Source organism: Alternaria atra (assembly GCF_907166805.1).
Source record: "Alternaria atra isolate CS162 genome assembly, contig: 29, whole genome shotgun sequence".
In the NCBI taxonomy this organism is placed as follows: Eukaryota; Fungi; Ascomycota; class Dothideomycetes; order Pleosporales; family Pleosporaceae; genus Alternaria; species Alternaria atra.
In genome coordinates, this window is record NW_025091327.1 from 3154233 (window position 1) to 3179837 (window position 25605).

Consider the following 25605-nt stretch of genomic DNA (forward strand, 5'->3'; position numbering starts at 1 on the left):
ACGCTCTCTGCACTCTTATGCGTGTTGCTGGTGCTCTCTACCTACCTCTACCCTATTGTCTATACTATTAATTATCTGCTTGCCGTACATGCGGATAACCCTACCTGACTTGCATCCGGGACCGGACCCAACTCCTGCGACTGTTTTGGCTCCTGCGACTGTTTTGGCTCCTACAACCTTGAACTGACATATTCCTTGTTGTTTCTCTGCTTATGCTACCTTTCCTGTACTTGTGTGTACGCCTGTCTTGTTTGTCTTGCTGTTTGTCTTGCTGTTTGTTAATTTGGATTTTCCTGACTCTTGCGTGATAAACGCGCAACTCTCCAACTTGCGTAACTGCACTACCGCGACTCTAATTCTAACCCCTCCTCTCTCTACCCTCTCTTCTCTACCCTTCTTTCTGCTTCGTCTGTCTGTACGTTTCTGCGGCAATGTCTTGTAATTACTATTCTACTCGGCTATCAACCGCGTAATCCAACAAAACTCCCCTACTAACCTGTTGCTTTCAACGCATTCTAACGCCTGTTTGCGCCCTAAATGCCTAACCAATCCTTCTATCGAACTCGCATCAACCCCCTGCTCTACCAACCGCGTAACCCATCGCTCTATCACTCCCTCCTCGCCCCCGTACACCAATCCCAACAACCCTCCTACTAACACCCCTCGATATTGACAATCCCTTCCCTCTGCCCTCTGATACCGTCCGCGTCCGTTGTCTTCCCATCGGTTGCACACCTCCTGCGGTACCCCACACCAAAAACAACCCGAATACTCCTCAAACCGCATCTTCTCCTCTACCGCCTTGATCATCTCCTTGGCCTGCCGGCTCTCTGGCCTCCAACACCGCCGCACGTCGTGCCCGCTCTGTCCCTCGCCCGCTACCTCGCATATGCCACACCGCTTTGTCCACCATGCTAACTGCCGGCGCAACCACTCTATGTCGGCGAACTCCTGCTGCCGCTGCTGTGTCAACGTCTGCCGCGGGCCGCGTCGTGCTTGCTGCTGCTGCTCGAATACCCGCCGTGCCTCCTCTCGCTCCGCCTCGACCGTGCCCGTATCCTCTTCGTTGCTGCTGCCTCCCTCGTCCTCCTCGCTCTCCTCCTCCTCCATCTCCTCCTCGTCTTCTTCCTCGTCGTCCGCTCTTCTGCACACGTCGCACTTCTCCTCTCCCTCTTCGCACCCCACCCGCTCCTTCTCTCGTTTATCCAAATACCCGTCTAACACCACCCGCCTGCATATTGCCGTCTCGTCTTTGCCTTCGACGTACGCTCTCACCAACTGCTGCTCCACCTCCGCCTGCTTGTCCTCTGCCGCTCGCTGCTCCCCTTCCTGCACGATCATGACCGCCTCGCTGCACAACCCGTCTCGCCCCGCCCGGCCGCTCTCCTGTGCGTAATCTAACACGGTGAACGGCCAATCGATGTGTATAATGCACCGAATGTCGGGTATGTCGATGCCCATCCCTAACGCGCTGGTTGCTACAATCACGCGCCCCCCGCCTGCTGTGAACTCGTCTAACATGCTCGCTTTGCCTACTGCGTGATGGTGGTACGCGTAACAACCTAACTTCTTCGCCAACTCTTTAACTTTCGGCACCAAATTGCTGTACAGCACAATCTTGCTAGCCTTGCTTGCGCAACTTCTGCCGCACCATGCCCAACACCATCTCTTCCACTTCCTTCTTCTTCGCCGCCTTACCCACCCTGATCACGCGGTACGCTACGTTCGTCCTTGCGGTTTCGGCTCGGAACAAATCGACCTGTTCTCGCTCGATGTACATCCGTCGGAACAACTCGTCCTCCTCGCTCGGCGGCAATGTTGCTGTCAACATCACTATCTGCGTCTCGGCGGCTGCCAACTTGCCCAACTTCTGCATCTCCTTGCGGAAATCGTATCGCCGGTTCAACACGATGTGACACTCGTCGATCACGATCCGGTCCAACTGCCGCGTTGCCCGCAACCGGTTCAAAAACGTCGCGAACTCTTCCCTAACCGCTGACTCGGGCGTCACCAACACGACTGCGGCTGCGTCTGGCGGGCGGCGGCTGTCCCACTCGGAGCACGATATCCCTAACTTCCTGCATCGTCGCATCATGTCTCCTCGCAACGCGATCAACGGCACCACGACCACCGTCGTACCGCCCTGCTCGGCCCATGCTGGTAACATGAACAACATGCTCTTGCCTGCCCCGGTCGGCATCACGGCCACTACGTGACTCTTGCCGGCAACGATGGCGTCGATGGCCTCTTTCTGCACGCCGCGAAACTTAGCCGCCTTGCCTATCATCCGCTGCAACTGCGCAGCCGTGTCTATCTTCCTCAACCAGCCCTACTAATCTATCCTCGCCTTATCTACCTCGCTCTCGAACGGGGCCCGCTTACGCTTCTTGCACCCGTCGTCGTCCTCTACGCCTGCTTAGAACCCTAAAAACCAGTGCTAATCCGTGCTCGACATACAGAACTGCTGCCTCTTCTCTGCTACTGCCCCTGCCTGTTCTATAATGCCTCGTGCGTATATCATGCCCGCAATGTGCACTGTGTGCCCTGCTTGCATGTCTGCAATAGCTAACTACGTGTTCTCCTTATTTTATTCCTCGTTCTCGTCTCCCTCGTCTGCTCGAAACGCGGTAGACCCGCGCAAAAACCGCCGGCTAATGCTAATAGCGATCTCGCGATACGCTGGAATTGTTAATTCTAACCCTAATCTAATCCTGCTCTCGCGCTTTAACGCCTCTCTAAACCAGTCGCTTGTCTACTTGCGACCGCTTAGGTCTGCTAGCCACATGTGCGACGATATTACCTCCTTCTCCTACACTATCGCCTCCAACCGCTGCTAGAACAGCAACACTAACTACATGTAATACACTAACAACTCGCCTACCTCGCGCGGCAAATACTAGTAGATAATCTTAACGTCGCCGCTCACACTGTATCCCTTGTAGTATCGCGTAACGAACACGACTATACCGTCCTTAATAAATATGTTGCGGTAACTACCCTTAACTGTGTTGCTGTGCTAGATGCTTATAATCTTAGGGCCTCTTGCTGGCTGTCCGCCCGCTATGTGCGTTAACACAATTAACTTCTCGCGGAACGCTACTACTTAATCTATGTACTGCTCTACCTCCTGCGTGTTAATGCCTAAACAGGTCCCCCGCTTTATAAATCTGTCCCTAATAGCAGCGTCCTGCCCTACCTGCTAGAACAACTAGCTCTCTCTATTAACGGGCATACAGGTGCGATAGTCCTTTAAAAAATTCTACCTAGGCCGCTCGTTAGTTAGGTTGTCGCGCAAACTGTCCTACAGCACGCTAGGTATAGGCTTAGCAGCCCTGCTGTTGCTAAACAACAACTCGTCTATTAACAACTACTAACTCTCTATTACTAACCCGTGCACTATGCCGCGGAACTGTGCTATGCTAAACTGCAAACTCTTGTACAACAACTCGTCCTGGCTAACCTACTCGACGTAGCCGCGTGACGTCGTGTTATAATAGATCTTTAACCCGTACGTCTGCAAATCTAACATCTACTGCATTAGGCTGTAGCTGCTGCGCACTATAAACTAGTCTATTATCTCCTGCACGAACTACAAACATCCTTTGCGCTAGCGTTAGGGCGGGTTGCTGCTATTGTCGCTCTTGTACGCGCTGTCGCTGTTAAACTCGTCTGTATTATCTAACGGGCCTAACAACTCTAACACCTGCTGCACGACTATAAACCGCGCTACCTTGATGATAGCTGACAAAACGGGCGGATACTGCTTGGCGCCTTTCTATCTGTTCTCCTTTACGCCTAATACAGCTAACGCGCACACTAACAGGCTGTCGTACTCTTTGCGCGTAATAGCCTAGCTTAACAATGCGATGCAAAACTCTAAACACGCCTTCTAGATGCTTAATAATGTCTCTAGCTCGCTAATGGCGTTAGCGGTAGGCTCTGCCGTGTCTGTCTCTATCTCGTCGATAACTTTGTCGACGTCTGCTATAGTTTCGTCTTCTCTGTCTTCGACCTCTATCTCTTCTTCCTCTTCTTTCTCTTCGTCCCCCTCTCCCCTAACGCTTCTCGCCTCCTTAACTAACGCCTCCTACGCCTCTTATTGCTGGCGGGTGAAACGATACGCTAGGCTCTTCTATGCGTGCTCCCGTTGTGTTCGTGTAAAAACATTAATATCTGCTGCTACGGCCGCGTGTGGTCGCCAATCAACTGCTCGTCCATGTACGGCTGCAACGGCTGGAACCGCGTCTAGTGCTTCTCTGTGCGAATCGCCTCTAACCGCACGAACACACCAATCTAGTAGATAACGGACGCTTAACTAAACCGCGCCACCCCTTCTATCGCCGCCTACATCGCTGCCTCTACGGGCTTAGCCTGCTGCTCCTGCCTAGGATTAGGCTCTGCTACAGGCTCTTCTACGCACGCTATTAACTTAGGTCGCTCTATGCCTACTAAATACGGCAGCTACTATGTCCGCTCTAGCTATAGGTTTACCTCATCTCTCTCTCCCTCCTAAATAGTGTTCTGCGTCCGCGTCTCGACGTTAGCCCACGCCTTAGCTATCTGCTTGCCTACCTGCGCCTACGCTGCGTCGCCGTTAATAGGCTCCGCCTCTAGGCTGTTGTCGCCCGGCTAGTAGACCTCGAAATACTGCGACCCCTGGCCCTAGACTAATAACCTCTAGCAATGCACTGTCTTGCAATACTTGTTAACGCGGTCTTGTATATTCTTCTGCTGCACCTAGGTTAGGCGTCTACCTTTCCCTGCTGGCGACCACTCGTGGGCGTCTCGCTAATGCTTCTTTATCACGCGTTCGCTCTAGAATATCTAGCGGCAACAATCAGGGGCCAATTGACACATTAACCTATCCTCGTACACTAGTAACTAATAGATAGGCTTGATAACCTAGCTAGGCACCTCTAACTCGCTAGTATACTTAATTAAACCGGCCTAACTGCTAACCTCGTCTGCTATTAGCTCGGCTTTCTTGCGTTTAGCGTGATAGCTGCGCTGCACATAGCTCTTGATCTAGCTAGGCAAAACGCTATGTCTGCACTCTTTGCACACTGCTAACGCGTACTTAACTAAATGCTCAAAATGCTCGCCTGCGACGCTGCTCTCTGCCATAGCGTTGACAACGTTTACAATAATAATAAAATCTCACGATATGGGCTAAAAACAATTGTTTAAAATTAACTGCCTGTTACTATAAACTCTACATTATATGCTATATTATGGACGCGTCTTCCTACCTGTATACGTAATGCAGCTTATCGCGTATTTGGCGTTAGCGGTAGCTAGTCGTTATCTTAGGACGACTCTAAACCTGGTCTCTGGGGTATTGCGACGTCATAAACCTAACCCCAACCTCCGAACACGAAACCCTAACGCTATTAACCACGCGTGCTGCGGAGCTGCAAATTAGTTTACGTATGCAATGCGATGCGCTAATTAACATACTCGGCTTTTAGACAAATTAGTCTGTAGGAACCTAACGACACCGGCTCTTGAACGTAACGCAACTGGGCCTACGTGCTTAAAAATACGCAGGCGCTGGGATATCTCGTCCCTAAATAGAAAAAAACCCTAACGCAACTCAGGGCTGAGTTTCGTTAACGCCCTAGGATAGGGTCGAGCTCGGCCACGGGCTCTTCGATGCACGCCATCAACTCCGGCCGCTCTATGCCGACCAAATACGGCAGCCACTGCGTCCGCTCCAGCCACGGGTTCACTTCGTCCCTCTCGCCGTCCTAGATAGTGTTCTGCGCCCGCTTCTCGATGTTCTCCCACGCCTTAGCCATCTGCTCGCCTACCTGCGCCCATACGGCCTCGCTGTTAACGGGAACAGGCTCCAGGCCGCCTACTAGACCTTCGTTAGGTGCGTGCACCTGGAAATACTGCGAACCATGGCGGCTGCTGAACAGCCGCTGGCAATACACACGCGTATATCCCTATTCCATCTGCGCTTGCAATCTCTTCTCCCTAATACGACTTAGTCGCCCGCGCTTCTTCCCCGCTGACCATCCTTAGTAGTCCTCATGCCAATGTTGCTTTATGCTCTTTATGCTCCGCAATACCTGCTAACACTAGCTTGGGTTTAACTAGCATAATAAACCGTCTGCGTATATAGGTAACTAGGGATAGGGCGCTACAATCTAGCTCGGCGCTACGAACTCGCTGGGGTACTGCATGACACCTGCCCAGCTGCGGACCTCTAATCCTATCTCGCTAGCGTCTTTGCGTTTAATCTTGTGCTGCTCCTGCAAATGGCCCTCGATCTGATCTGGCCATACTGCGTACTAGCACTCCTTGCATACAGCTACCTAGTACTCTGCTAAATGGTTAAAATACTAACACGCCATACTTGCTCTAACTATGCTGACACGCTAGATTAATAATATCTGCCCTAAACGTACTGTGGGACTTGCTATACATGTTACTCTCTTCGCCTTAATCATGGTAGCTGGGCGCTGCGTTCCGCTCGGTCCTACCTTCGGCGGTACACTGCCGATCCCCTCATCAACATAACCCTAACCTACAACACTACCTCTACCTACGCTCTGCCACGCAAGTTAGGTTTCTGCAAATTCTACAGGTAACGCAGTCTGTTGTTGCGAAAATCGTGTCCAAGTTTAGAGCTAATCCGCCAACGGGATCTAAATCCAGTCTACCTCTGAAATAATAATCCAGTCTACCCCCAAATCTCAGATGTACACGCTGTACGCGTAGTTTCTATCCCTAACAAAGTATTCCAGTCTTATAAGACTGGATTTAGCGCCCTGGGATAGGGCTGATCCCAAATAGCGCCCTAGGATAGGATAGCGACGACGACGGCGATGTCGAAGACGACGACGATGACAACAATGAGCAGGTTGAGATTATGCAGTCGCAGGCACGCTCAAAGAGCGCGCCTGCTGCTTCGTTGCGCCAGACGACGCTGCCTAAGTTGTTTAAAGCTGTAGCGTAAATGTTATATTGTACCTTTTATGTTGTGCAGTTAGTGTGTTGCCTTCTTGTGTTGCTCTTGTTAGTCTTGTTATTTGGCTGCATCTGCGCGGGCTGTCCAAGTCCTCCACGCTAGCGCAACCACACCCACGAACACCAAACCCTAATACTATTAACTACGAGGTTTATCGTGCTGAAAGTCGCATAGATAGAAGAGCCTATCTATGCGAGAATGTTGTCTAAGTTTAGTACAAATTGAGTGCAGAACTGTAATTGGTACGTTACTTAAAATATATTAGTACGATGGGCGTTCTGAACTCTTCGCACGAAGATTGTACATGTCATCACTAACAAAATTAACGCATAAAATGGTACATTATAACGTACCATCTACCCATCTGGGATAGGGCTGAGTCGACTTAACGCCCTAGGTTAGGGGGCTGCAAATTTGTGTTAACGTGCAACTTATCGCTCTAATTAATACATCTAAATTTTGGAGCTATCGGCCTGCGGGAACCTAACTCGACCGGCTTGCGAATGCTACTCGACCCAGCCCCCATGCTTAATAATACGCCGAGTCTGGTATATCTAGTCCCTAACTAAAATGAAACCCTAACTCGACTAAGGGCTGAGTCGACTTAACGCCCTGGGTTAGGGTTTCTCGAGGGATTCTGGGCCATAGCCTTGAATCCCGTCGCCCATTAATGATAGAAGTAGCAGCCTAGTCTGGGAACTTAATTGTAATTTGAAGCTGTGAGGGTAGTTACAGTCCAAGGATGGTCAAACAGTCAAAACACGCAAATGGGTGTCAGACATGGAACACAGAATGATTGTTTTATCCTAACCCTTCCCAAGGGAATGCAGTTGTAGAATACTATGTACGGGTTTTAGCAAAGGTAGGTATGAAAGTGCTTGTTTAACTCATCAGCTGTGCGGCGCACCGTCTCTGCATCGTCGTAGAAGTCATAATGCGATCCTTCCGCCCACACTATCTGCTTCTTTGATCCCAAATTCTCGTACACTGCGCGTGCTTGTTCAGGGAATGCGGCCTTCTCCGAATGCACAATGAGCGTAGGCGCCTGAACATGTAAGGCTTGCGCTACCGGGTCCCAATCGATCCAGGCACCCCATGACGCCACAGCAAACTCGTTACGCCACTGGCGTACGTTGCCGCGTGTTGGATCCTCGTAGTATGGCTTTGAACCAGGGCTGGCTGACTCATTTGCAGAGCCTCCGTAGGCTTTGATAAGCTTAATTTCATGCGTTTCGTTGTATAGCTTGATCGCTTCCTGGCCTTGGGCGCGTCGGAGTTGGATGTTTTCCTCTCCACCATGTAAAAGAGGTGCAATAGAGGCAGATTGAAAGAACCCAGCAACCGTTGCTATTGCTTTAACGCGAGGATCGCTCGACGCCGGGTATAAGACATTTCCACCAGAAGTGCATATCCCAAGAAGGCCAGTTCCTGCTACGTCTGAGCGATGTGATAAATATTCCACAGCAGCAGAGAGGTCTGCGGCTTTAGACTCAGGATCTTCGCGCTGTCGAAAAACACCACCACTCTGGCCATAATTGCGGTAGTCAATTGCCAGACCTATCACGCCACGCCGTGACAATTCGCGTGCGTAAGTTCCTGCCATCATCTCTTTCACACTGGCCATCGAACCGCCTACCGCCACAGCTGGATAGCGCTGGTTGAGGTCATAGTTTTCCGGTAGATAGAGGTGACCTGTGATATGATCGCCTCTACATGCGAAGCTGACTGTCTTTGGAGCGAAGGCATTGCGTGTAGTATTCATGATTGTAGCGGATCGAGATACTGAATGGAGTAGAGTAAAGGGAAGTAACAGTGCTGTAGCCTTAAGCACGCCCATATGTTGTAATGCAGGCACGATGTTTGATCAGAACGGGATTAGGATCGTTGAAATAGTTAAGTCCGCAGGGTAAGTTCGGATGGTTCTGACGATGTTTAACTATGTTAACGATCCTCATCCCGTCCTGCTTAACACCGTCAGAACCATCCGAACTTGCCCTGCGGACTTAAGCAGAACGGGATCAGGATCGTTAACATAGTTAAGTCCGCAGGGCAGGTTCGGATGGTTCCGTCCCCACAGCTTCGGACTAAAAGCGTGCAAAATAGCAGAGCCGAGGTCTACTAAAACAGTTAGCAATTTTCTTCTTCAAAGTTAGTGCCAGTAGCCCTAGTACAGTGCGTCACCATACGTCACAGCCGAGACACTACTACCCGCTATGTAGATTCTATACTCTTTCGTGCGTGACTACTAACCGGGGGCGTCACACTTCGGATTGTGGATCGGCCTAGACTCCCACACCATTCTGTGTGCGAACATTATCGATCTTCAGGCTTTCGCACTTATCCAAAATCACAGGCAAGGACATCTGGCAGTTCTTTGTCGGGTGCCACGGATGACGGACGAGATGTTCCGCGTTTCGACTAGATCTAAAAGACCCCGGCTTTGGTCCAACATAAAGTGCCAAGTCCTTGTCAACGATCACATGCCCAAAACGGCTTGGGGCACTGACACCAAGGGCCAAGGTCTTCCGCAATAATCCGAACACTACTACAGATGGCGTTGAACCCTGCCGATCCTGTTGAGCATGCTTGGCACTAACATGGTTTACAAGCGAGCGCCGCGTACAAGCGAGCGCCGCACCCCACCAACTTTGCGCACCTCTCTCATCTTAACGTACAATGGCTCAGCGTAGCGCTACTCTACCAGCTTCAAATGAAGCAGATATTCAGCTTGCTATCTTCTCTATTAATTCTTATCAAATACAGAGTAATCGCAATGCTGCTGCTATCTATAGCGTGTCTGAACGAACGATCCGCCGCCGACGCGCCAGAGTTGCTATCAGTCAGTTCAGTCAGTTCGAACTGAGTTACCTGACTAATAGCAAGTCTGACCCGGGTTGGGCGTCCGCCTTTTCCTGCTGGCGACCAGTCGTGGACCTTCTGCCAATGCTTCCGCACGGTCTCTGGGCTTCGGAATATCTGACGGCAACGGTCGGGGTCTAATCGACACAACAACCCATCTTCGTACACCGGCAACTGATGGACGGGCTCAATCACCTAGCTGGGCACCTCTAACTCGCTGGCGTACTCGATCAACCCGGCCCAACTGCGGACCTCGTCTGCTATCAGCTCGGCTTCCTTGCGTTTAACGTGATGGCTGCGCTGCACATGGCTCTTGATCTAGCTGGGCAAAATGCCGTGTCGGCACTCTCTGCACACTGCCAACGCGTACTCAACCAAATGCTCAAAATGCTCGCCTGCGACGCTGCTCTCTGCCATGGTGGTACAACAGCTATAATAACAATTCAAGCTCACGATATCAACTACCCGTTATTACGGACTCTACGATATATATCGCGTTGTGGACGCGTCTTCCTACCTGTATACGTGATGCAGCTAATCGCGTATCTGGCGTTAGCGGTCGCTGCTCGCTATCTCGGAACGACTCCGAACCCTGGGGTCTGGGGCATCGCGACGTCATAACCCTAACCCCAACCTCCGAACACGAAACCCTAACACCATCAACCCTATCAGCTGCGGGGCTGCAAACTCGTGTCAACGTGCAACTCAGCTCTCTAATTAATATATCTAAATTTTAGAGCTATTAGCCTGCAGGAACCCAACTGGACCAGCCTGCGAAGTTTACTGGAATCAGCCTACGTGATGTCGCCTATGCAGGGAAATCTGTACATCTCAGCACCGAAATAACTGGAGTCAGCCCTGACTCCAGTTAGCGCCCTGGGATAGCCGGCCATCCTCGTCGATGGCTAACAACAGCAACTGCTTTTGCAATTCGAACCGTGCCGTTTCCACCAATCCGTGGATCATCGACCGTAAACCGGGCATCGTGAAGCGGATATGGCCGTATAACAATGTATCGCCCACCCATTCAATCACGCCATCTGCGTTGGTGTTAAACCAGATCTTCATGCCATACGTACGCAATCGCAACAACCAGTCCATCGGACTGGGCATGCCGCCGTAGCTGGTCAACGTCATGAAACGATTGGCGCTTTCCTTAATCAGTTCAAAATGGCTTACGGCCATTTCATCGGCGTCCTGGCGGGCGTAACCCTCCTTATTCATGATCTCGGTCACGCGGTCTTGACGCGTCTTCACCGCCGTATATAACACCAACACCCGTGCAACGGTAACAATGACGGAAATAATGGGCGTGTACGCTAACGGGTCCTTCCACCCACGATCGCCATCTACCCCCATTACTGCTGTGGCGCTGACGAGCGCGCTCTTGTACTAGTTGTCTTTCAAATGATGGTCCAACAACGATACCAAAAACCCTAAAACGTGAGCCTCTAACAGCTCTTCCTCCTCTTCCTCTACCTCCTCTTCGCTCTCTGAGTCGTCGTCTCCGCCTTCAATTGGTTGGTGCTGACTTCCGCCTTCGGCTTCTTCCTCGTCCTCGCCTGCGACTTGCTTGATCTTCCACAACCACACAATCTGGCTGGCTGTCAATCGATACGGTGACCTCCGTCCCCTGACACCCTTTGATCCACCGTCCCCGCTCTCTTTCTCATCCGCCTCTGCTTCCTGTGCTTCCACGGCCTCCGTTTCCTGTGCTTTAACGGCCTCCAACTCATGGGTCCGCCAAATGTAACGGATGATGGACGACCACCAGCCGGCATACTTAGCCATCGTCTTGCCTGTCTGGCGTGCATTGAACGGTTTCTCGTTGGTCTCGCTTCCCATTTCGCGGCGGTTAACGTAGTTCATTGCCGGAAAACCGACAACGCTTGGACGTGAAGCCTGCTGGGCCTTCCAAATCACCGTCTGCACCGCCCAACAAACTTTGCTCAACGCCTTCTCGTTCCTTCTGGGTTTCTGGATCAATTCGAGCAACCATTCGCGGTCTAAGCCGCCCAAATGACGGGCCCAACGAGTCCGGTTCAACCATGCGTGCGTGACATGCCGGTCGTAGTCTGCCTCGATCCGGTCGTTGGCTATCTTGTCGACCTCGTCCAACACGGCGGTGGTCTCTCGGAACACTGCCTCTAGCTGCCGCTGGATTATCCCACTTTCCCCTCTTGCGTCCCCTTCCCCCTCCCTCCTGTCCTAGCAGTTAACTTCAAACAAACGCCCCAACCGTCCTGCGTGCGTAAACTTCTGGCAACATACACCTCCAATCCATATCCTGTTGGTGTCCATGCACGGTCCCTTAGACGTTCGCCCTCTCTTCCGCGGGTTTGTCCAGTTGTGCTTGTTACGGCAATGCAACTGCATGTCTTGCACAGTTCGGCGGATGTAGCCACATGTCGTTGTATCGTTCTCCTTTGCCTCGCACTTAAAACCGTCCTGCCATATTCTTAAATGGGGTATGGGTTCGGATCCTGGCTCTGGATACACGACTTCGTCCTCGTTTTCTGCCAAGTCGTTCATTGCCCGCACTGTTTGGGCAACGTCTGTTCGTGTGTTTACGGTTAAATATGCATGCTTGCTGTTTAAATGGGTAGCTACATGGGCCTTAACAACGCCTGTGCCACATTCTTTGCAAACAACAATGCGGCATCTGGGGATGTGCACGAATATAGTGTTGAACTGATCCATTGTTCTTTGTAGGTGCATCGTATCATTTTCAAGTAGGCTCTATCTACTATCTCAAACGTTTCTCTCTTCCCATCACCTTGCCAACATCTCCTTTTTAATTTTCCTCCGTTGTACTGCCGTTTAATATTGTACCGATATCCCTATGTCTTTTGATTGGATGCGTGCCTGCCATGTAGTTCTGTGCAACGACGATCAAACCCTCGCACGGTCCTGCCTCACCAAAACTGCGCGGACAACGTTGGACGGAGTTTCTGTGCGAACGTGACAATTAAACACTAACTCTAAGCTTGCCAATCGAATGAACGGACACGCTTTAAGGCTACCGCACGGACTGTTAGCAGACCGCTTACTAAAAATTTCCTTTGGCTGCACCGCGCCTTCTCTTGTTGTTAGTTCGAAGCAAACTCTTCGCCCGCATCCAATCGTTGAGCTCTTGCTCTATTTCTTCTCGTGAGCGCTTATGCCCACACGATGAGAATCTAATATCATCTTGCAAGACTGTTGCTTCTGCTCCATCACATAGCTCGGCCGTACCGCGAGGGGGGAGAGATACGCCGAATCCAAGACAGGTGTGCCAACTGCGACTGAGAGCTCGGAACTCGGCTCGGAGAGATGCAGTCTGTCCTGGACCTTCGCGCATGTCACGTGCGTAGCAAATGCCAGCCATTCTTGAAGTGTGCGCTGCCTGTAAGTCCATGGCTGTGTTGCGCTCGTCAAGGCCGTAGTCGCGCTTGAACTTATTTCCCTCAGGCAAGTGTCTTCGAGAGATTGCGATTGCAGTGTGCCGCCATAGGATAATACTGGCAGTTGTGCTCAGGCCACGCTTGAACTCTTCCTTGATGACTGACCCAAGCCGATCACTCTCCCAAGGCTCCTCTTGAGTAACGTCCTGTTCCATTCCTCCGCATGGCTTGCTGCCCTCTAGAGGCTCAGAAAGTGTTGTTTTTAGCGTTGCAGAAGCATCCACGCTTTTGGGCCACAAAAAAGACCCCGGGTCTCCTAGCCCATGTACAGGAGTAAGGATGTGAAGCTGTTCCAGGAATGGCACGATCAACCAAACGTAATACACTACAAGTTCCCCTACTTCAAGCGGGAGGTAGCGATGGATGATCTTCATCGTGCTAGCTGCAGAATAATTTTTGTGGTAGGACGTGACGAAAGAAACCATGCCGTTTTCTATGAAGATGTTGCGAACATCACAGTGGGCGGAGTTGCGCCAGCGAATGGTGAGTAGCTCAGTTCCGCGAGCAGGCTGGCCACCAGTGATGTGAATCAAAAGAAGGATGCGACGCAGGAAAGCTGATACAAGTTGCAAATAACGCTGAACCTGCTGTCTGTCCCATACAAGCGTATCTGGGTTTGCGAAAAAGAGGTGACGTAAGCGCGGCTCTTGCCGAAGCTGCTTCAGCAGGTACCGTTGCTGACCCCCAAGGAACTCATCGTTGCGCTTGTCCTGGAGGAAACTGTAATTAGCTGAGCACACTGTAGGATCATCTTTCAAGCTCGAGAGCCGCAGTTGGGGCATATTGTGGGCACGACTGTCAGGATCACCTTCAGCTAGCAAGAGCAGACCATGGAGCTGGTTCGGGGCTGCCTCGACCTGATCACGAAGGAACCAGCGCAGACCGTTCATGGAAAGCTCAAGTGTCTTGTAGGATATTCGTTGCCCGTCGTCTGACCAGTTGACAAAGCCTGTGCTTGTCGTAGTGTCTCGCGCTTTGGCGCCGTACGCGCGCAAATTGAGGACCCAGTTCATAGGTGACTCGCTGCCGAAGACCATGAATCGATCTTGTAGCTCACCGACCAGCTCGTTGGGGTACTGTGCACGCCCAGCCCTTGACTCAGACACAGCGTGTTGCACTACCAAGAGCTGGGCCAATTTCACCAGCCCTGATAGCTTGGAGGTGTACAGAACAGCGCTATCGAAGCCACAACAGTCTTTATCAATACCAAGAGCTGCAAGAAAACCAACAAGGATACTATCAGTGATTTTCCCGGTCAGCTTGTGATCGAGCAGGGCAATGCACAGATTGAGGCAGGCTTGTTGCTGCGCTTCCCCCGGTTCTATCGTGGCTGCATGAGACGATAGCATGCTGCATGCAGATATTCGGCTTATCGCTTCGAGTTGCGTTGGAGTAAGCATGTAGTGGAGGTCTGGGCCTTGACGAAGCACAACAAGCCTATACACAAAACGAAGCAACTTGTGCCAGACCACCCGATATCTGTGGTATGTGCCGTCAAGCAGCTTGGTGTGCAGAGGTTTCTTGAAAGGTCTCCCTCGGATAAAGCTGTTGACGCGATGAAGCGCAAAGACATTGATGTCTTCAGAGAGAACAGAATCTCGGGCCGATTCAATTAGAGCATCGAAAGACTGGTGCAAAGCCGTCAAGCCCATCTCCTCAGGGCCAGGCGGCAAGAGAAGCTGGGCCACTGCATTCAGATCTTGTCCGCCGAGATACCTGACCCATCCAGTCTTTTCCAGCCAAAGAGAAAGATGGACCGGGTAACGAAGAGTAGGGCCGTTTATGGTCCTGCTTTCTGCATCCTGGTCTAACTGCGCTTCGAACTGGTCCCAACTCTGAGAAGGTGGAGTGTGTGATGTCGTAGCAGATTGATCTCCATAGCTTGGAAGACTGACGCGCCAAGCGCTAGCACCCCGTCCAACTAAGGTCAGGCGCTGACATGGAACATCACGCTCCCAAGGCACTGGATGCTGCTGTCGCCGGGTGACACCAGAGACACGGCCTCGTTTTACGCTGTTCTGCCACCCATGCTCGATCTTGCAGTGCTTTTGTATGTCCGATAGACGAGTCAATACTCTACCGCACTAGTGTTTGGTGACCGTGTCTCGAAACCGACATTGGAACGCGCTCGAGACAGGGAGGTAAGGGACAGGTGGGCTTGTCGCCGGGGGAGGAACCCAATTAGCAAGATCTGCTTCGTCGCGCAGTTTGATGGGACACGAAGAGAGATAGACAGCTTGCCAAGCCAGAAGTAGGCTGGCACAGTCGCTCCTCAGGTACGTGTGGCCTCCAGATTGGCTAAAGTGCTTGGCAACACGGCTAAGAGGTAGCGCAACACCGCAAGTTTGACAGACAAGGAAGCAGTAGGGCTGACCCACATAGAAGATGAGTTTTTGGAACAGGTCAGCCTGGCGTGCTTAGGTTTCTGAGAAAGCCATGACGCAATTGATACTGACAATGGGAATGTACGCGCTTTGTCGTGGGGCACGCGACGCGACGCGACGACATGCGACACGCGAGACGTGGTTCGTGCTTTCCGCTGCTCAACGTGAGTGGTCAAAAATCAGATAACAGGGGGCATTGGGTGTGCACGGAGCAGCGTAAATCAGCAATAGTATCACTGATTTGGGAATAACTGTCAGATACTAGTATCTAAACTGCGGCTTAGTCTACCTTGCAGCTTTAAGGTAGCCTTTTCAAGAGGCTTCAGAATATCCAAGTAGATCGCAATAACAGCCCAGTCGTCGGCAGTTAGATAGTCTTCAGCTATCGATAGCTTCTGCGCAGAGCGGTGCGAGTTCTATTTGTAAACTTCTAGTGCTATTATTTCGTTAATTACGTTTCGAAGCTTAACTGCGCGCTGCATCTCGGCTAGGTTTGAATTCCACCAGGTGTTGTTTGCAGGAATCAGGTTGTATACAGGCTTCGTGGCTGCATTAGGATCGCCCGTAGTAATATAACTAGCCCGCTAGCAGTTTTGAAACTCTCTTTGTCTCTCTGCAGAGGACCAGATCCAAACAACTACATTGTAAAGCTTCCCGATAGGCCCTAGCGCCCGCCACTGCTTCTGCTGTTCGATGATTTCAACTATAGACTCCTTGTCACGGCGCTGACCTAGATAGCCTATTAGAGCGCGCCAAGCTGCTAAGCGAGCAGCTGCGCGATCGCTGAAATTCCTGCGCGAACGCGCCCTGTCGTACGCTCCTTGAGCTACGTCCTTGTCTTAGCCTGACCCCGTACTATCAGCGATATCGTAGTGAATATACTGATCACGTGCACCTACCTTCCCTGCCTGCCGACCCCGTGACACTCCTAATTCTCCTCCTCAAAGCTATTAGGATTCTCGCCGAAGAGAAGCGCCCGAGCTACCAAGTTGATGACATGGCCCATACAACGGATGCGTCGCCAGCCATATTAATAGCTAAAAGCTTCTTCTAGATCTCTTACGCACGTATCGTTCTTAGAAGCATTGTCCGCAACGAAATATCCGAGCTGTTAAGGTAGGATCTTAAATCGGTTAAGAATCGATTAGATAGTAGCAGAGATCTTTACGCCTACGTAGCTGATCTGCTCTAGAAGCGAGAGAAGGACGGTTTTGTACTCGAACTCTTAACAAAGGAAATGTGCGACAACACCTGCTAAGGGATTAGCTTAGAAGAAGCAGTTAATATACTACTTACCAGCTAGGCATCGCATCTGCCTGCTTGTCCAGATATCAAACAACAGATATATCCGCGTAATAGCATTCTAAAGCAGATCAACGATAACAAGTAGATGCCGCTCGTACTCGTTAATGATTATGCTCCGCATCGTCGTGTAGTAAGGAATATGAGGCCGGCTCTAAGGACGGAGATATTCGCATAGCTTGCGGAAATGCTCGCTCTTAAGCTTATAAAAAGGAATAGCATCAGACACTACCTAAGAAAGAAGAAGCCTCTTAAAGCGTTTAGGGTCAAATCTACTGTTTATCCAATTCATTACCTGCTGGTCTTTTAGGTCGTCCGCATTTAGCTGTAATTGCTCGAACACTGTACGGCTGCATTTCCTAGAGAGAGGCCTATTTTTTTATATCCAGTAGACGTTAAGAAGATGTTTCTTAATATTGTCGACTCCGGCAATAATGTACCTAGTCGTGCGATAGGGCTTTTTCGAATAGCACTCGCGACAGAGCTAGTAGCGCTCTAAGCTCAGCCCTTATTAAACATAGTAACCGTATTTCCAAAACCAAGCGCGCAACTTGTCGCTAGTTGGTGGACGTATATAGCCTAGTAGTCGCGTCCAGACGATATCTTAGTAGTAGTTATCATCTGCAAGAGAATTAGTAGACGCAGACGGCTTGAACTGGGCTTCTGTAGAGATAGGTAGCTCGGACTGCACAGTACGGAAGTGGGTGTCGATAGAGGAGGCGTCGACGATATCTAAATCCATGACAATGTATGAGATGCTTAATAGATGTGCTAGCAGATGCGCCGGTTGACGCGTCGCGTCGTGTCGCGTCCAAACGAAAGCCAAGACGTCCTCGGTTAGCGCCGCAGCTAATAGCATGCGGCGCACTAGTCATCTCAACTTATTGTTAATCAACTAGGGGTAAAGTTGAGTTGAATTGCGATTGCTTATGTCAGCAGCAGTAGGCCAGTTGAATTAACATTGAAACAACATGTTGAAACAATGTTGCCAAGAGATTGATTGATTAGCAAGCCTGTCCTGCACATCGCCCGCTGCGTCCATCAGGTGTACGCAGATAGGTAGCTTCGAACAGCAGGTATGTACGAGTGATATTCGACAATAATCGCGTCGCGAAGAGACTGGTGGTTACGCCAAAGTACTGCCTCTGCTAACGGATTAGCAGCTCGAATTAACTGGCGAAAGGTAGGCGTTTCAATAACGCGGAGGCTTTGGTTGTCGGCAGCTATCCAGTCCTTTAGCGCGTCTTGAAACTTGCGCTTTGTAAATGACGATGATATCTCATTCGCAACCTCCTGCGATACCTTAACACCACTATCGCGCATGAGGCTGACGATTAAGCCCTGGTTGGGATCGCGGCTTCGTCGGAGGGGTCCTTGGGCACTAACGCTGTGGCCGGGCACGCCTTTAGCTAGGTGAGTAGCTGCTGCTGACGTTGATCCAGCGTCGTACTCGCCCCTAAGCTTCTTGTGTATGTGGCAATAGAAACAGCGCCAGTAGTTACGATGTTTGACACGATGGTATACTGGCTAGCCGTACTTGTATATCTAACTTGGGGCACCTCTAGCGTGCTCTTTCTGTCGCCTTTCTAGGTACGGGACTCGTGACCAGTCTAAGCCATCAAAAAAAGTATCGTTAGCCTCATCTACGGCCTCGTTGATTGGCGCGTTAATCGATTCGTTGATGCGATTAAGCTCAGTGTTGTTGTTAATAGATGGCGTGACCGACGCGTTCGCAGGTGGATCTCCGTGTTTATCGCGCTCAATAAGTCGGCGGAGGCTCTGATTCGATTGCTGGGTTATATCAGCACTAAGAGAAACTGGTATAACCCGTAAGTAGGCGCGTCGATAAATGGTAGCGTTGGCGTAGAGTTAGGGTTCACAGAGTGCTGCGCGATTGAGCTGCAACGCCAAGGTTTAGCGCTAGCCGCTTATAGAAACTATATTATCAGCCTTACAGATAGCCTGAACAGGCCTCCGCAACACTATATATCAATCCGATATCAGTCAATCTAGTCAGTTTAAGAGTTTCAAACTGAACTGACTGATGGAATAAGAGCTCTAAACTGACACTGAACTGACTGCCAAGCAACCAGTCAGTCAGTCAGTTTCATCAGTTTGGATTGATTGTTAGCAACTCTGCCTATGGACCACCAGCTAGCTCCCTCCGCAAGGCCACTATTGCCTGTGTATACCCGTCGCTTCTGTATGGGACTGAATGCTGGTACAGAGGCCGCACTAAACAGCCACACTCACTTAAACCAGGCAGGCCACAAGAGGTCAGCGCTTACATTGGATGGCACATGGCTGCTATAGACAAGACACTGGCCATAGCAGCAAGGGGCATTCTACCAGCGTGGAGAACAACCCCTACAGCTGCACTCTTCCGAGACACCGGACTACTGTCTGCAGCAATAGCACAAGAGGAAGCTAAACTCAGGTTTGCAACCCACCTGCGCACTACAGATGCAGACCATCCTCTCACTAGGCGCACATTAGTACATATAGTAAACAGGGGCGTAAAAACAGGACAACCCCAGCGAGTCAAGTCGAAAGTCCAACAGATGGCATCTCTTCTACCAGAGATCCTTAGGACTACACTCACAGCCCCTCACTACTCAACTGGCTGCCGAACTGACCCAACGCTCGGCATAGACAAGAAGACTGCAGCTAAGGCTTTCAATACATGGTGGGCCCATACATGACCACCTTAACGTGGTTCTAAACCTGGTTTATATCTAACCGCGGTTTCATGATATTGAGTCTAAACCAGGTTAGTCCATTACCTTAATGTGGTCCAACCGCAAAACGCATTAATGGCTTGGCAGGTCTACATGTTGGATGCAGAGGTACAGCTCTTGATGCCTACAGGCAACAACGAACTAGGAAACGCCCCTTTATCGTATTACAGGCAGACTATAATACTACAGGCAGCAGTCACTACCGATTAGTTATCACTTCTGTAGATTTGATGTATTTAACGGCTATCAGGACCTTGATACAGAAGGCAAGTCACTTTAAGCACTTCATTTAAAACCTTATAATTCAACACTACAGCTCTCAAAACTTTTATCTCTATCCTTTTCTACCATTCAATTATCTAAAATCATCATATATATCAATCCCACACCTCTCAAAATGTCACCTATACCGTCCTTAGAGTTAGAGATGTCCGATTCTGCAACCGCAGACCGCAAAACGAAGCCTGTTAACTTCTATTAGGTCATCCTCACCCGCGAACCAAAGAAAGGCCTAGCTTCACTACAACCAGGTCGTAAACGACGAAGCAAAGAGAAGAGGCTATACGTCTGTAAGATATGTCCTAGCTGGGAGGAGACGCATCTCGGTAACACCATCACTCACGTCAAGGTAAAGCATCTAATGTTATTGATGTCCTTAGGGACTCGTCCTTATGCAAACACCCAGCGGTCTATTTCATCTAACTACACTCCTATTACTGCAACAGACACTTTACGGGGTAGTTTTAACCCACAGGCCTATCGCGAGGCTTTGATAGGACTACTCACTCGTCGTAGGGTGCCTCTCTTAGCTGTCGAATGGGAGGAACTAGAGCAACTCTGCCTCGCTTGCAACCCTGCTATTAAGGACGAGCTTATTACTGCGCGAACTACGGTTGTGCGATACATTGCGGCAAACTACGAGCTCTATCGAGAGCAGCTGTCTACTAGCATGACAGCTGCTATAAGCCCTATTCACATCTCTTCGGACCTCTGGACATCGCCGCATCGTCATTCAATGCTTGCAGTTTGCGCACAGTGGGTCGATCGAGACTATTAGCTTCAGAAGGCACTGCTAGGGCTCCCAGAGCTACGTGACAGCCACTCTGGAGAGCAGCAAGCGGTTTACATTATAGATACTCTTAGAAAGTATAATATCACGTCCCAGATCGGCTATCACGTAGGCGATAATGCGACGTCCAACGATACCTGTCTGGAAGCGTTATCAAAGCAATTAAAGCGTGAATACAACGTCAGTTATAGGTTCAATTAAGCACTTATTAAGCTAATCATCTAAATAGGTCGACTTCAATGCAAAACATCGTCGGGTCCGTTGTATCGCTCATATCATCAATCTCTCCCTTCAAGCTTTCCTTCTTGCGTCCTCCCGAGAGGCTCTTATTGCTGCTCTTGAGACTGTCTCTGGTGTCGCTGGAGAAGCCCTTCTTACGCAGTTTTCGAGTGTCCTCGCCTCTCATCGAAAACGAACGGAAGCAGAGCGTTCTCGTACAAAGGGACAAAGCAAACAACGCAAGCAGCAGGGTAGTAATGCAAGCATCATCTCAGTTGAGGACTTTGATGGTGTTGAGAATATCCCCACATTACGCAAGCTTCACAATCTCGCGGTCTGGCTCCGAGGTTCAACTATCCACCAGGGTCTTTGGGATAGAGCTATCGGTCTACGCCTCGGGTGTAAGAGGCTACGCTCAGGAAGCTATCGCACAGGTATACTGTTGATTGTATTCGATAAGGAAGAGAACTATGGACTGCTAGGGTGCTGAGGGTTATTCGGAGAGCGGCTCGAAATAACTCTCGGCCGAGGCTTAGGGGTTTGGCCTGAGCGTCGTTCAGACGCGTACAGTCGCGTACCGTGCGCTTGCGCACGTGACCGAGATGTCATCGAGGATCCACCAACTGGGCCTCAGCCCATTACATCGGGATCGACAATCGGACACGATGGTCTTCATGGTATCAGGTCATCGCACGAGCCTTAAACAGACTTTCCAACAAGCAAGTCAAGTCAAGCCGGCTGGCTGGCTCGAGTGGACCTTGATAAAATGGTGAGCAGCTTGACTTGATCACATAATCAAGCTAAGATAGGTGGCTTGCTTGAGGCTTGACTTGATAGCCTGATAATCTGTACTACAAAGATTCTTTATGTTGAGTCTCGTGATAGTCGCCACCCTAGCTGCTAAGGTCGTACAAAAGCTCTATCTTGTCGTCCGTCATCGTTGACTTGGCCGCGACCTCGACGTCGCCTAAGCCGGCTTTTTGCCACCGTCTTACGCACTGTGTAGCCGCTAGAAGTTGCGGTTTTATAGCGCGGCGACGCGGCTTGAGGAGGTCGCCAAGCTCACTAAACAGGCGCTCACACTTACAGCTTGAGGCTGGGATAGAGAGTACATCGAACGCGAGCTTGCTGAGGTTAGGGTAACGCTCGCGCAGCTCTACCCAGTATTTAATAGGGTTGTTAGCGTAATTGCTACCTTCTCCGCGCGCGGCTCGCTGCGCTTCCACCGCTCGAACTCGTCGTCGTCTGTGTTGTTGTTGATGGAGGCGCTAGGGTTGATAAGACCGTCAATCGCGTCGTCCATGTCGCTCGTGAGGACCTTAGGGCGCTTCACCTTGCGCGGCGAGGCGCTATATAGCTGCCAAAGAGCGCGAAAGTTGCGGTTGTTAGCGACAAGCCACTTAGATTTATCGCTCTAGACAGTGTTGCAGTACGTTTTGTAGTATAGATGAAGTATTGTAGCAGCATAGTACGCCGGCGAGTCGTCTAATCTAGCGTAGTACTCGCTAATTTTAGCCCACGCGGCACGTAAGTTGATAGCAAGATGGTCCTTAGGCGCCTCGTCGTGCGCGTTGTAGTCTACTACCTCGTACGCTTTAACGCGCTGCTCGTAGTCAGACTTGGGAACAATCAAGTTTTTTGATTGAATTGATTGATTCTTGATGCAAAAGCTCAATCAATTCAAAATCAATTTACCCTTCGAGATTTTCTAATTAGGAACAATTAGAGGCTTAAAATTGATTGAAAAATTGATCTAATTGATCGTTATTGATCGCAGCATAGGAGGCGTAGGATGAGGCTAGCGGGGCCTACGCAAGATCGATATCGCGATAATTTTTTAGTGTTGAGTTCTTATTAGTCAGCACCTAGGTAACCTCGCAGAAGATCTGTTTCGAAACGCCCTAGCTTATGCAAACACGTTATCTAGTATCTTGTTATAGACGCCTCCTACGCCGCTAATCTACAGTATTTTACGCGCTACGCCTACCTATAATGCCCCCAAAGCCTCCTAAACGCGCTGTTAATCGTGCTGCTGCACCTAATAAACGCGTTAGAGTTAGTCGCCAAAGCCCTCCATCGCAACCTCCATCGCAATTGCAGCCCGAGCTGCCTATTACAGCCTCGCCGGGCAGGGCCTTAACGATCGCCGCGAGCCAGGCCGCCGAGGAGACTCCACTCGAACTACAGCTCTTCGATCCGCTACTTAGAGACGCGATTCCTCCGCCAGCTAAGGGCTTAACTGCTGCTACCGAAGCTACAAGCGAGGCAGGCGATATTACCGGCGATACTACAGGCAATACTAGTGAGCTGGATGCCTGGTTTGCTGATACTTTTGACGGCCTTAACTGGGCTGATATACCTCAATATACGAAGCCCTTAAGGACCCTTAAGGGAAAGAAGAGCTGGGTATTCCAGCATGGCTATCGCGTCGCCAAACTCGGCAACCCTACAAGGACTTTCTGGATCTGCAGGTACTGCTATCGACACCAGAACAGAGATGGGATGCGCCCAATAGAGGTAACAACCTCAACAACAGCTGCGATAAGCCATATGGGTCAAGCTCGCGCAGGCCATCGCCTCGATCGTCAAGGCAGGCTCGCTAGTACTACGCTGCCTCGCGGCCAAACGTCTCTACGATTGTTGAGTAACAGCCGTGTAGCTGTATCTCAGGACATTGCAAACACGCTTGGAGGATTTGATGTACAAGGCTTTCGATACGCTGCAGTCAGCTGGCTAGTCGACAACAATCACGCCCTCCGCGAGTTTGAAACACCAGCTTTCGCGAGATGATCGCGTACGCTAACTCAGAGGCTGCAGAAGCCCTATGGGTAAGTCACCGCAGTATATCAGCCTTTGTTATGAGGCTCTATCGACACCTAGAACCCTTGGTTGTTGCAGATCTGTCGCAGGCTGCTAGCAAAATTCATATAAGCTTTGACGGCTAGACAACAAAGGGTGGTAAACGCGGGTTCTTTGGCGTTGTTGCTCATTATGCTGATACCTTTGGCAACCTTAGGGACCTACCTATTGCCCTGCCTCAACTTACAGGCGCTCATACAGGCGAGAGGATCGCTGAAGTTGTATACAAAACACTCCAACAGTTCCAAGTTGATAGCTCAAAAGTTGGATACTTTGTCCTCGACAACGCCTACGCAAACGATAGCGCTATCGCCAAACTCGCCGATATATACCAGTTCGACAGGCTCCATCGTCGACTCCGCTGCGCGCCTCATACGCTCAATCTCGTAGGCCAGGCGATTATGTTTGGAGTTAATACTTAATCGTTTAATAATGATACAGAGGAGCATTAGGCTGAGACAGAATACCTGCAAAACTGGCGGCGCGATGGTCCACTAGGTGTCTTACTTGATATAATTAACTATATCAAAACGCCTCAACAACACGATCTGTTTGCCTCGCTGCAGGCCTTAGTTAACAAGCAATCTTACACACAAACAGAAACGATATTAGAGCCTATTAAGCCTGTAGTTACACGGTGGAACAGCTATCACGACGCCTTTGAGCGTGCAGTACACCTATCCCAAACTTTTAACCTATATTCCAGTCACCATATCGAGCAGATCGCTCGCGACGACGCGTACGCTATATCAAAGGGCAACAAGCTACTAGAAGCGCCATCATGGATGCGATTAGATGGCCTATCGGCGGCAGATTGGGCGGTGGTAACTGAGTATATCGAGGCGTTGAGGCCGCTGAAGGAGGCCACCAAACGCCTTGAAGCTCGCGGCAAAACAGGTGGATTTGGAGCTCTATATGAGGTGATCCCAGTATACGAGTATATCCTTAGTACCTATGAGGCGATAATTACTACCTACGATAGCGTTGACTATAGCCCTAATAGCGCTCCTGAGGACCACCTGCCTATTAACCTAAGGGCGGCCTGGCGGAAACTAAACGATTACTACACTAAACTCGACGCCTCGCCTGCCTACTACGGCGCTGTTTCCCTCCACCCGTACTACAAAAACTACTGCTTTAACAGCTGGCGCGATAAGCCTCACTGGCTTACCGCAAACGAGGATGCCCTACAACAGCTTTGGGCGCAATACAAGCCGCTATCGCTACCTACAAGAAGGCCTCTACCGCCACGATCAAACACTATAGACGATGCGATCGATGCGCTCGTTGATCGCGAGTATACAACCGAGCTGAACATATCAGAGGCGGATGAGCTTGACTGCTGGCGGCGATATGAGCCAGCGTGGACAAAGGCGCAGTTCGCATAGGAAGGCAGCCCTATACTATACTGGATTGGCCTACGCACGCGATATCCTCACCTATCGCAACTCGCGATAGATCTGCTCACAATACTAGCCAGTAGCTGCCAATGTGAGCGCCTCTTTAGCGAGCTTGGCGATCTATTAGAGCCTCGGAGGCGGAAGATTGGATCTTAACTACTAGCTGCGATACAATGTGTACGGAGTTGGAAGAGGGCAGGTTTTAAGCCTTCTAATAACGCAGAGGATACTCTAAATGAGTCTGAGTTAGCTGCGATCTACGATATATGCAATTGGGAGACAGATCTCTAACTATTTGTATACAAGATTACTCAAAGTTTCACATCAAGAACCATCAAAAAGTCAATCAATTATCA

The 25605-nt window shown here is 50.4% G+C and overlaps 3 protein-coding genes across 3 annotated transcripts; all 3 read right to left on the reverse strand.

Annotated features, from left to right (window-relative positions):
* Positions 1 to 1621: 1621 nt before the first annotated feature.
* ALTATR162_LOCUS9351 (uncharacterized protein) lies at positions 1622 to 2200 on the reverse strand (the record flags this gene model as incomplete). The annotated part of the gene is made up of 1 exon (XM_043316984.1): positions 1622 to 2200. One exon carries the CDS (start codon positions 2198 to 2200, stop codon positions 1622 to 1624), a length of 579 nt encoding a protein of 192 aa, XP_043172919.1.
* A 5629-nt stretch (positions 2201 to 7829) lies between these two features.
* Positions 7830 to 8738, reverse strand: ALTATR162_LOCUS9352 (uncharacterized protein; the record flags this gene model as incomplete). Its single annotated transcript, XM_043316985.1, has 1 exon — positions 7830 to 8738. One exon carries the CDS (start codon positions 8736 to 8738, stop codon positions 7830 to 7832), a length of 909 nt encoding a protein of 302 aa, XP_043172920.1.
* Positions 8739 to 10687: 1949 nt separating this feature from the next.
* ALTATR162_LOCUS9353 (uncharacterized protein) lies at positions 10688 to 12367 on the reverse strand (the record flags this gene model as incomplete). Its single annotated transcript, XM_043316986.1, has 3 exons — positions 10688 to 11227; positions 11279 to 11992; positions 12107 to 12367. The coding sequence occupies 3 exons, from the start codon at positions 12365 to 12367 to the stop codon at positions 10688 to 10690; spliced, it is 1515 nt and encodes a 504-aa protein (XP_043172921.1).
* Between the last annotated feature and the right edge of the window lie 13238 nt (positions 12368 to 25605).